Below are 12,119 nucleotides of genomic sequence, written 5' to 3' on the forward strand. Positions count from 1 at the left end.
AACTGAAAATAAATATGAATTTTAACTACTCTTTGGTGTTAAGAGGACCTTCACAGGCAAATTAATACATGCCACCGGAGCAATACACAACATTAATTTCCAACGCATTTACATTATCACGCAATTGCTGTTGAAGTTACCATGAAAACTTTTTTTTTTTACCATATAGTCTGAGGAAGCAATGAATTCCACAGTAGAATTTTGGACCTCTGGCCGTTTGTGAGGCTCTCCATAAGATCGTGTCAGAGGATTATACATAAATTCCTCAGGAACTATTAAAAAAAAAAAAAATTGCACAAAAAAAAAGCTTATATATTTGTCAGCAAATAAAAATCATCATGGCATCTACAAGCAAACTAATGCAAACGTATTTCAATTATCACTAACAACAGAAAAAAATTCACATTAGGATACATAAAACAAGGAACACTTGAAGTATCTCAAGCAACATTGAAGTTAAATAACTGGAAACAAAAGAAGATTTATTTTAAACTGCAACATACCCCCCCTTTAAAACACCAACGCAAACACAGCATTTCACAAGAAGCAGCTTCAATCTGTATTGTTTCTCATAACCTCTGGCCTGGATTGCAGACAGTATCAGCTGTCATCATGTTTCCATTTGCATACTGCAACAGCAGTCAACGGAGCAAGTTGATTTCATTACACAAGTAACCAGGCTAATATGATGACATTTCGTCTTCCAGAAAATTGTAAAACAACCTTTTGCTTCACAAAATGCATAGCACATCTGACTGACGATCCAGAGATTTTAGAAAACATCTTAAAAACACTGTCATTTTAATCTACATTTTAATCTAAAGTATCCCATGAACTAATATGATCCAAATACTTGAAAGAGATTCTATAAATGCAAACATCTCCTGCTACAAAAACTTACCATCATTAACTCTATAGCATAGATTGCATTTCCATCTCCTTTGATCAATGAAAGAAACAAAAGGGTTGATATATGTCCTGCAGGATCTGCATCTCACTATTGTGCTTGATGTTATTACTGGTAATTGCTAAAAAGAAACAATGGAAAGCTGTAACAAAGGTAAGCAATAAATTTTATGGAAAACATTACTGTGCAGTACAGTGCATAAAAGCTTCATAAGATTAGATATTCTATCATCTTTCCTTTTATCTTTTTAGCTCATTTTCATCCGGAGTATTTATGATGCCTATTAAAAATATCCTCCCCTTTAAAATCAGATAAAATAATATTTAATTATTGTCTTAATCCAATCTCACAAATCAAAGATATAGTAAGATTTTTAATGAAATTACTTAAAATACAATAACACAGCTACTATGGTAAGAGGAGTTATGAAAGACAGGACAACTTTGGGTGACTATGACAGACAGCAAACCTTACAACGAACACACATTATACGAAAAGGAGTCATACCAGTTATTCACCTTTTTTAATATAAATACAAAAAAATCTTGATGGAGAGGAGTCGCTTAACAGTTATGAACACAGGTTCAATCTTAGGTTGTGCTTACCTTCTATTGACAGCATTTACCATGCCAGTAATACATTCAACATGAGCACCTCTATTCAAGAGGGCACCGTAAACATCTTTTCAGGAGGTATCTGACAGTTCTGAGCCCAACACACAGAGCAGTAATTCAGAGTTTCAGAGAACCACAGGCAAGCAACAACTTCCAACAATAAGGGAAAGATTTTGAAGGACTTATCCAAAACTTTTCCCTTATGAATTTCAAGGAAGTAGCAACTTCAAGGCTTTCCTTCCCTCCTTCTGTAAGTCCCAAACATTTTTTTCTATTTCTGTTAAATTTAGGACTTATAGTTCATCGTATTTTCTTGCTTGAATGAAAATAGGACAAATGCATATATTAAATACATATACTTGAAAAAAAGTAAGCTACTTTACCGTTAGGTCTCTGAAGGGATGTAGCAACAAACCCAAAGGAAGTTTAGCTTTGTTTAACAAAGCCTGCGTCTGTGGAATATTTGTCAATGTACATCGAAATGAGCTGAAAGGAAATAAAAACATTATGTTGAAAGTGAAATTTTAAAAGAACTTAAAAACATTAAAAAAAGAAGTGTTAACACTCAATTTTAAGTATTTTGAAATTTAAGAAATCCTATGTTTTACAAAGCTGATTTAATAAACAAAATTAATGTATCAAAGAGATTTAAAAAAGGCTCCTAAAGAAACAACAACAAAAAAATACTCCCCCACTCCCCAATTTAGTAGTTCAGCAATGCAAGTATAGCAAAACAAACTTGCAATAAAGACATAAAACTGCTTTAGGTACAACGCTCAATGTAAAATTATGTCTTTTTTTATTCTTTATAAAGATTTCTTGGATAAAGGAACTAAAGGAGGAATACAGTATTTACTAGTTCTCAGAAAGTAATATTTACATAAGAAAACAGTAGAAAAGGATTTCAAATACTGAGAGAGTCAAAATCTTTTGTGTATGTGCAGTGGAGGATGGACTTAAAGCTAAATAAAAGGGCACTAAAGGAAACCCCAGTGCATGAACAGTGCTGTCCAAAGTCTTCCACACCTAAGAACGATTGCAAGACCCCCCAGTTTTCTGATTTCTGTTCTCTGGTGGGACCATGCATTGTCACTAGGGCAGTAAGCTGAGTTAATTCGAGGCAATAAATAAAATTTATTTTGGAATTAGAACCAAGATCTTTGGGGGAGAGCAGTTTCCATTGTACGCAGCTGCACTTCACTTGGGATAGTAGGTAATACTACTTAATGTTCATTAGAGGTGGAAGGGCACATCATGATAAATATGTATTTATCATGTAAAATATACTCACAGTTTAGTCAGTGTAATTAGGCACGATCATCATAATTTTCTGGGAAAAAATCCTATATCCTATGCAATATTACAAAAATATTCTATGAAATAACATTAAAGTGTTTATTAATTTTTTTATGAATAAAAAGGCAAAGATTAAGCACGTTTCTTAATGTTTTAATAAGTGAGCTACACTCACACACTGCATATAATGTATTTTGATGGCAGGACAATTTCAACATTTATGTAAGGATGCAGAGGAGAAACTTATTTTCAAGTGAAAGGCATTGTATTAGCTCACCACAAAGATTTAAAGTCAGGAGTGCATTTAGAAATTTTTTGATAGTTTAAATAATTATGAGTCATTGAAAACCATAAGATGCTGTTCTAGACACAGTACACTTACTCTGGACTGCAGTTTAATTTCCTAAGATCAGAATTCAAGTTAGGCACAGGTGCTGGAACCGAAGATACAGGCAAAATATTTCTATCTTGTGTAAGGTTTACTGGTCTTAAGCTTTCTGGCTGCTGAGAATGCTGTAGACTTAACCCTCCTATGGAAGAGGACAGCTGATTCACACCTGGATATTGCTGAAAAAAATAAGAGCATTGCAAATGGGTAAACACACAATCATGTTTAAGTAACAACTGTAAATCTTCTTGTAATCCCAATTCTTCCAGACACATATTAAAAAAGATACAGCAGTAATTAGCAACAAACCCAAACAAACAAGAAAAGAGTTGTATGGTAGAAATTTAAAAATGCCAGGACAAATGTGACATACCTTCCAAATATGCACCATTGGACAAAATTCAAATTAATGATACAAATCAACATTGGAAGTCACACATAATCCTTTAAGCTTTCCAGGTGTAAGAAAATAAGTTACTAGAAAGTCTGACAATTTTCTTCCCTCCTCAAAGATGTTACAATGTAACTTTTCCAAGTTACAGAAACTTTTTTTATATATATATTTTTAAATTAAAAAAAACACTACAGAAAAGAAGAAAAGGTTAGGTTGGAAGGCACCTTTGAGGTCTGGTAGTCCAACCCCCTGCTCAAGCAAGGCTAGCTTCAAAGTTAGATCAGGTTGCTCATAGCCTTGTCCAGTTGAGTTTTGAAAATACCTAAGGACTGACAATTTCAAAGCCCAATCTGTTCTAGTGCTTCCCCATTCCCATTCTGAAGAATTTTCTCCTTATACATCCAACCAGAATTTTACTTGCTGCATCTTGTAATTATTAGGTTTTGTTCTTCTACTGTGTAATCCTGAGCCTAACTCCATCTCGCATTATAGTGAAGATGAAGCTAAGCCTTTTGACTTAAAAAAAAAAAAAAAATTTAAAGAAATTAAAAGAGCCTAACTCGATCTCGCATTATAGTGAAGATGAAGCCTTTTGACTTAAAAAAAAAAATAATAAAAAATTAAAGAAATTGAACATTTCCTCCAGGTCACACTTTACATTACCTCTGTAACAGTGAAAGCATTCCCGGATATTGTATGCTAACTTATGGTACTACACTCAGATCAGTAAGGAATTTTGATCACCTACAACAGCAGCTTCGATACATTTGCCAGCTGGGCCTTATTTCAGAGAATGGGATTTGTAAATCCCTATGTTTCATTCTCTACACCTCTTCGCACATACACTTCTCTGCACTGCTTCAGCGTTTCTGTTTTGCCTCAGCATCTGCCTCTTCTTCAGATTTCACTGCTCTTGTGCGACTTCCATGCACAATGAGAGCCAGGTGATTGTACATAACTTCTTTGGTGTTTGGTGCTCTCTCTTTACCAGGAAAAGAGGGCGGATGCAGGCAGCCTCTCCACCACACACCCAGCACAGGCTCTACTGAGCTTTCATCTGGACCTTATGCCATGCCTTGCTTATAAGGCAATTTAATGCTGGAGATCACAGCCCATAGTAGTGCTCTGATCAAACGTATATTTACTGATCCAAGTACTTCATTATGCTTCTTCATAGTTTCCTATCAATAAAGTACAGCTCTCTGAAACACCACACCTTAAAACTGTGGATGCCCTGATCAAACGTATATTTACTGATCAAGTACTTCATTATGCTTCTTCATGGTTTCCTATCAATAAAGTACAGCTCTTTGAAACACCACACCTTAAAACTGTGGATGCTGCTAATAACTGGTGAAGTAAACTTGTTAAGCCTAACTTCTCGGAGATGCACTTAAAATTTTAATTCAAAAGCCCTCTAATAAGAAGTTAAGATCCAGAGCTATGACATCAATATTATAGTTAACATTCATTGGCTCAGAAATTATAAAAATAAAGTATGAAAGCATATAAATAGAGAAATGTATCACACAGAAAAGACTTTTCCCGTGAAGTTACTTCATGAAGTAACTTTTAAATTAAAAATACAAACCTGTGGATAGTGCTGAAACCCAGGATGGTGTCCTGGATTACTGGGCTGCACAGGAGCAGGTGGCGTGGCATTTTGGTAGCCAGGCTGCAGTGTTGGATATCCATAACCAAAGGGCTTAGAAGTTTTTGATGTCTGGGGGACTGATGGAGCAGGAACTGGGCTGCTGGTCACAGAACGTGTCTCTGGAAGGACAAAAGAAATCCCACAGGTATTTAATATACTTACCATTTCTTTCTTAGTTTAAATGTAAACTCCTAAATGCTTAACAACCAACACTTCTATTTATAAGTTTTTGCATTATCCATCAATTTGTTTATCTGCACTGACCAAATAAATCAGCAAGGAAGATTACTACAATTACAGTGATAGAGGGGGTACAGACAGGAAGATGCCCACAGAGACTTGTGTAACTACTAACAAAATGCTATTTTTATTTCATCTGAATAAAAAAAAGAAATAAAACCCACATTTTATTCCATGATTTGCACTTGATATAAACCACAAAAGACACCATTCATGCTTAAGTCTCTCCTCTACCACTTAGGAACACTGTTAAAACATAAGGCTAAGGTGACAGAACTATTCTCTAAAGGTAGGCACAGAGCTTTTCTTGAGGTAACGCAAGTCCCTTGTGTATATACCTGCAGCACAGTTTAGTCCTACTATTTTTAAAGGCCAAACTAAAAGCAATACAGACCTAAATTCATAGAAAACTTAACAGTTGTAAAAGCATGAAACTACTCTTTAGAAGTGTCTACAAACATGAGCTAAGTTTCAGAAGAATTTAAGCTTGGTAAAATCCACAGGGAAAAGTGGCAGGTGATGAAACCAACCACTCAAGAAACCGATCATCAAGAAACTATGTTTGGCATGAGCACTCCAGGAGAGGGGAGAAAAAACCAAACCAACCCACAAATGAAAACATCAACAGATCAAAGAAATTTAAAGTTGATCCTATTACTCTTTAAGGAAAACAGAAGGAAGGAACAAGTTATTTTTAGAATATGCCTTCAGCAGAACCAAAATGGTTAGCTATTAGCTGAGAAATTAGAATTTGTAATCCTGCAGCCATGCCTCTGCTACCCATACTGCATGAGCTAGACTCTGTGCAGATAGCAGTATCGGCTTTTTACTTGACAGAGATTTTACTCTACAGAGGAACACAGCAAACTACTGTGACATTCTCAGAGGCCAGAGCAATGCAAAAGAGCCAGAGGGGGAGGCCCCTCAAATTAATCCAATTATCATTTAAAATATCAGCTAACATACCTACAGTGGACAGCATCTTTTCCACTTGCTTTCAATATGACAGCTCTATAGATTTCAAGACCAAGGTAGTCTGCTAGTAGGTTCATTTAGAACAAACCTGACACTCCTGGTATTTTTACAGACAAAAAGAAGCAAAATAGTAGCCATTTTCTTTAAATGAAGAAAAAGAGAAGAAAATAACCTGATCCAAGCTGATATCATAGGTGTCTCAATAGTTGGCATACCACCCAAGTTTTATCCGCTACTAATGTCACCACACTCAGGCATACCGTACAACCTAGAGAAAGATGCCTGTTTTTACGTAGACCGTAGTTTCGGCACTACTCTCAATATTATAATGGAAAGCATGACTTACGATACTGGAAAGTTTTATTAAATGGTTACTCCAACTTCAGTGTTAAAACCGTGAAAAGTAATTAAAAAAAGCAAGGTACATTCTCTCTGGTGATTGCCCCCACTCCTTTTGTAGGTATTTCCTTTCACCTACTCCTTAACTAACAATAAACAACTCCAGAAACAGAAAAAAACCCAAACCATAAACAGTAAACATTTAAGTCTTTAAAGAAAGAATTTTTAATTAGCATGTGATAAACTGCTTACCTGGATAGCCACCTCCTTCCAAGGCATCATAATTGTTCAGAACAGGAGAGGCACTGCTTGTAGTAGAGGAACTATCAAGTGCTGGGGGAGGAAAATAATTTAAAGTTAGGTGCTTCAGAAACGGCAATTTTTTGAAAAATAAGAAACAGAGTTTTTTCTAAAAAACTTTGGTAAGAAATTGTCAAGATAGATCCTGGGAAAAACCACCACTTCAGCCCTAAAACTGGAAAGCTATTACCACTGCAAAGAGAAGGTGGAAGAAGAGATAAACAATCAACATGATATTAAAAACCAAACAAGCAAGCACACGCCCCACAAAGAGCAAGAGAGATCAAGGGAAAATGGACAAAAACAACAAAAGAAAGTTGTTTCTTAGAATAAAAATATTTTTCTGTTAAACTAAAAGTTCTCTAGACTACATCAACTGAAGCCATGTACAACATTTTAAAAATAGTCTCTATCATGACTTCCTACACGGCTGCAAACAACAGAAGATTCTCATCATCTTCAGAGCAGTTATGCACCATCCCCACCTTCAAGTAAAACCAACAAGTGTTTAATTCTTTCCTCCTTTCTGTACTGTTGTAATTCAGAGCCTGTTTTGTTTGCAATGTAAAGCTTCTATTTTCCCACTGAGCACTGACAAGAGGTCTCAGCTTCAGTTAGAATAAACAGTTACTTTTGGTACTATGCAAAAAGTAACTCTGTAAACGTAAGAAACCACAATTAACTACCCAAAACTAAAAAAGTACATGGGCACATACTTAGTTGTTAGTACTGAGAAGACTCCTAATGCTTAATTTTTAGTTCACCCTATGCATATATCTTACTGTAAAACACTGCAAACAAAAATATATTTTAAAACATTTCTTCCAGTGCCATTTCACATAAATTTCCAAAGAAAGAGGGCCAAGGAGATTAAACGTATCTGCTACTTAAAACATCCCAAGCAATCAAGTGCAACAGGAAAGAAAGTATATTTAAGAATTCAAATGACAATTTTATATATAACTTTTGTGGCAGAACAGACTCAAAAGATATTCACTGATAGCGTTCTACTCAAAGATCAACCATGAGCACACATCCCATTATGAAGCTCAAAGTATTTCAAGGGAGAACTTCAATGGTGGAACATTTGAGGTTTGATCCCCCTTGAATTGAGATTTCCAAGTAAAGAGACTCCTGCATACGGAAACCTAACATTGCTGACATTTCAGACATATTAATACCAGGGCAACATCATGACAATGGTAGTTTTCAGATTGTTTTTGACAGTAAATTTCCCTTTCTTTCCCCCTGAAGTTTATAAAAGAACATAACTGCAAGATTTCTTCTCCTATCGAGTTTTATCTTTCTATTCTAGAAACTGAAGGAAACAGGATTCGTTATTTCGTTCCCTGAGCAGGAACACAGCTTTTAAAGGTTTGGTAAGTCCTACTACAGAAAAGCCAAAATATACTTTTATTAGGTCAACAAGATCAAGATTTAAGAATTTTCAAGAAGTTTTTCTTGTCTGACTAGAAGTTAGTTCTGCATTTCAAAAAAATAACAAGAGAATATAGCAACAGTTGTGAACATACAGGACAGTATTCAAGCTTTCCGATTTAACTACTATGTCACTCTTCACAGAGTTTTTCCCCCACAGTAAACTGTATCATACAATTACATCCATCTATAACATAATTCCATATAAAATGAATTTGCTGTTTTCACTAGGAAGATACTAACGATACAGCGAGTTGCAAAGAAGAAATACTAGAGACTTCCTGAGCTCTGCTGGAAAACTTAAGAGAAACCAAATTGCCAAATAGATGAAATAATAAATTTTAATAGCATGCTATAAGTAAAAATAATGCAACTTAGTCATACTTCTACTACAAAAATAAATATCTATGCATCGTTTCTGACATACAGAAAGGTTCTAGTCACAAAGTAGAATCTCAGACATTTTGCAACATAAACAAGGTCTGCCTAACTTAAAATAAGAAAGTGAATCCTATTACTGAGTACCCCATATACTTACTGAAGACCGTTAACTTAAGTTCGTCACTCCTGAAGAACTTTAACATTTTTTTAACATATTCTTGAGAACTGTCAGAGTCCCAATGCCTACAACAACTATGATGTGTCCCATTCTACTCTCCACTGGAAAACAAATAATTGACTCAAAACCAGTGAGCTGTACAGTTTCCTGCAGACCAAAAGTAGCTTCAAACTCTAAGCTGGCCACGTGTGTCATGGAAATCTCACAGATTCTCCATCAATAAAAACCACAAGAACTTCCACAAAATTAAACAACGGTTTTCCTATGCTTAAATTAAGCTAAAACAGTTGTCAAAGTTTACTTTAGCATAATAAGCACCAGACCAGAGAACATACTAGGAAGACAGAAAAAAAAAAGTTTTATAAAGAATATTAGGAAACACTGCTTAGACAAGAGTAATACTTACAGCTTGCCTTTACTGTTAAGTAATTATTTTACCACTGCAACTTCATCTTTCAGAGTTTTCAAGAACTCTTTGGGAACACAGTTAAAGATCTAACTGGTAAGAATAACAAAAAAATTGAGAAGCTACACAAACACAAGCAACCAGATGTCCAACACCTATGCGTCACAAAATCACTGGTACAGCCTGAGCTAGAAACCTGTCTACAGAATCTGTTTAAGATTTACATTAACTCTTGGTGACAGGGCATAAAACAGGATGCTTATTAATCATGTAGGTGATGTACTGAACCTGGGTGCCCTTTCACTCTTTTGCATAGGATAAATTTAAATACGATAGCTCAAAGGCTACAGGCTGTGGCAAAGTACAGAACTTGAGAAAGATGGCAGGGAGTATGAAAACTTTGTCTCTTGCAGCTTTAGGGAACAAAGTAAGGAGACAAAGGCTGTGATGGATTAAAAAAAAAAAAAGTGATCTGACACATCCTTTTGACAACCACCTTGGTATGGGATTAGACAATGATAATCTGCAGAAAATTCAGCAAGTAGCCCTGCAATAAAAAAAACACCAAAATGGTCTCTTGGCTCTTTTGGCCTACTCTTTAGAAAGCAGAGTTCAAATAGCAGCTGCATCACAACAGTCAAAGCAAACTTTGAGATATAAAGTGGAATTGTTTTCTATCTGGTAACGTCTAATTAGACTCATAGCATTAGAAAAAAAAACTAGTATCTAAAATTAAGACATATCCTTGGATTTAAAGAGAGTTATTCAAGAGCTACTATGCATAATTTAATACTAATACTCAAGCCTGTTGAAAGATTGAATGTATTATCACACAAAGGGTAAGAAAGTAAACAAATTGAACCAACTATCTGAAATAGCAAGAATTACACAGGATATGCAGTGTCCTAATACTTGTGCTCCACTCGGGCTGGGGGTAATAACATCACTTATACTGATACTATTGCACTCTCCAAATATTGTCCACTGGCTGGAACAATGACAAGTGTCTTTGGCTGAAAATGTCTTCCTCCTTGGAAAAAGAACAACAGCAACATTTTTCTTCGAATGTTCTACTAATAATTCAACTAACAGTTGAATGAATATTACTCAAATTGATAACGTGAACCCATCACACTGTTCTTAATTATGACCTGGATGTCATCATTGTTTTGCTCCATTCTTCATGACATCATTAAGAGCACAGTAAGCTATTTTCATGCAGTATTCTAGTTCTGATTTAATTATTTTAATAAAACTCACAACTATATGGCACTGATTTTTTTCTGCCCAGTTACAATATGAATTATAAGCTTAAAGGAAGAGTTACAAAGTTTGCTATCCCAAATTAATGCTCAAAGCCAGCACATACAAATGAGACTAGTATATTAGCGCAAGGTGCATGCTATTACTTCACCTATCAACAAGGGTAGAAGTCTAATGTTTAATCTCAAAAAGCTTTTTACACTGTTACCACTCATATATAGATTGTAAAGACTTCTAAGTTAGAAGAAAAAGTCACCATCCAAGAAACTAAGGTCGTGAGAAATATCAAACTCACAAAACCAGGCCATTTTAACAAAATACAGGCAGAATCCTTACAACCAAGAATGTAACATTTCAATCAATCAGGACAAACTGGTTCTTAAAAAAAAAGTAAACAGACTTTTAAAGTTCCTTACAAAGCAAGCAGGTTAAAACTGAACCTATGTGCCTGACCATAGAGACATACTTTAGAAGGAGAAAAAAAGCAGCACAGATTAATTTACTGTCTTAAAAAGCAGACTCACTACCTTTCAGTATTCACTTTACTACCTTAATGGTAAGATCCCTACACCTAAAATGAGAAACAAGGTAAACACTGCTTAATGTAATGATACAAATGGCATCTTTGTATCATGTTGCTTAATATAAGCAATTGCCAGTCTAAGTTCTAGAGCCAGTTATCTTCCGCTAAAAGTTTAAAAACCACTGCAAATCAAAATATTAAAAATATAAGAGTCTTGCAAGTTGTGAATATTACTTTGTTAGATACATAAAACATCTGATAATATGACAAAAAAAAATATCCTTTGCTGACCACTACTGAACTCCTTTTTGTTTACTACACTAATAACAGCTGGGAAAATTTCTAGTTAACTTGATACATGATGAGTCAAAGTGACATTTTGTCTTAAAGGAAAAAAAAAAGTTTCAGGGGATGGAAATATGGAACAAAACTTGAATAGGAAGAGAACAAGATACTGGTGTAAAGCTAAAGCCAACCTGCTTCCTCATCCTCCTCATCCTCTTCCTCATCATCTGAACTTGATGACAAGGGAGCTGGTGCAGAGCTAGCTTGATTATTAACATATCCACCATACTGCATGCCTGTGAAGTGGAAAGCACAAACATAAGAGTCAGACAGACAGGAAAGATGAGAAACGGAAGTCACAAATCATTGCATTAAAAGTGAGAGAAATTAGCTGTCCTAGAGAAAATCCCAACATGCAAAAAGTTAAATCTCCAACCCTAGATTATAGTTCATATATGAACTATATCAGCAGTACAGCAGGAGCAGTTTTTAGTGGGCTAGTTGAGCAAAGTATTAATAGCACATGGAAGTCAGCAGGA

The 12,119-nt window shown here is 35.2% G+C and overlaps 1 protein-coding gene across 1 annotated transcript in view; it reads right to left on the minus strand.

The window, feature by feature from the left end:
• The window catches only part of SEC24B (SEC24 family member B), a 41,129-nt gene that overhangs the window by 16,655 nt on the left and 12,355 nt on the right, over positions 1 to 12,119 (minus strand). The window contains exons 3-9 of the mRNA XM_009696813.1: positions 11,772 to 11,876; positions 7,060 to 7,140; positions 5,191 to 5,372; positions 3,200 to 3,384; positions 1,905 to 2,007; positions 902 to 1,028; positions 163 to 272 (exon numbers count right to left, since the gene is read on the minus strand). Coding sequence (XP_009695115.1) covers positions 163 to 272; positions 902 to 1,028; positions 1,905 to 2,007; positions 3,200 to 3,384; positions 5,191 to 5,372; positions 7,060 to 7,140; positions 11,772 to 11,876 — 893 coding nt within the window. The remainder of the gene's footprint in view (positions 1 to 162; positions 273 to 901; positions 1,029 to 1,904; positions 2,008 to 3,199; positions 3,385 to 5,190; positions 5,373 to 7,059; positions 7,141 to 11,771; positions 11,877 to 12,119) is intronic.

Source organism: Cariama cristata, unplaced genomic scaffold (assembly GCF_000690535.1).
Source record: "Cariama cristata isolate BGI_N322 unplaced genomic scaffold, ASM69053v1 scaffold5353, whole genome shotgun sequence".
In the NCBI taxonomy this organism is placed as follows: Eukaryota; Metazoa; Chordata; class Aves; order Cariamiformes; family Cariamidae; genus Cariama; species Cariama cristata.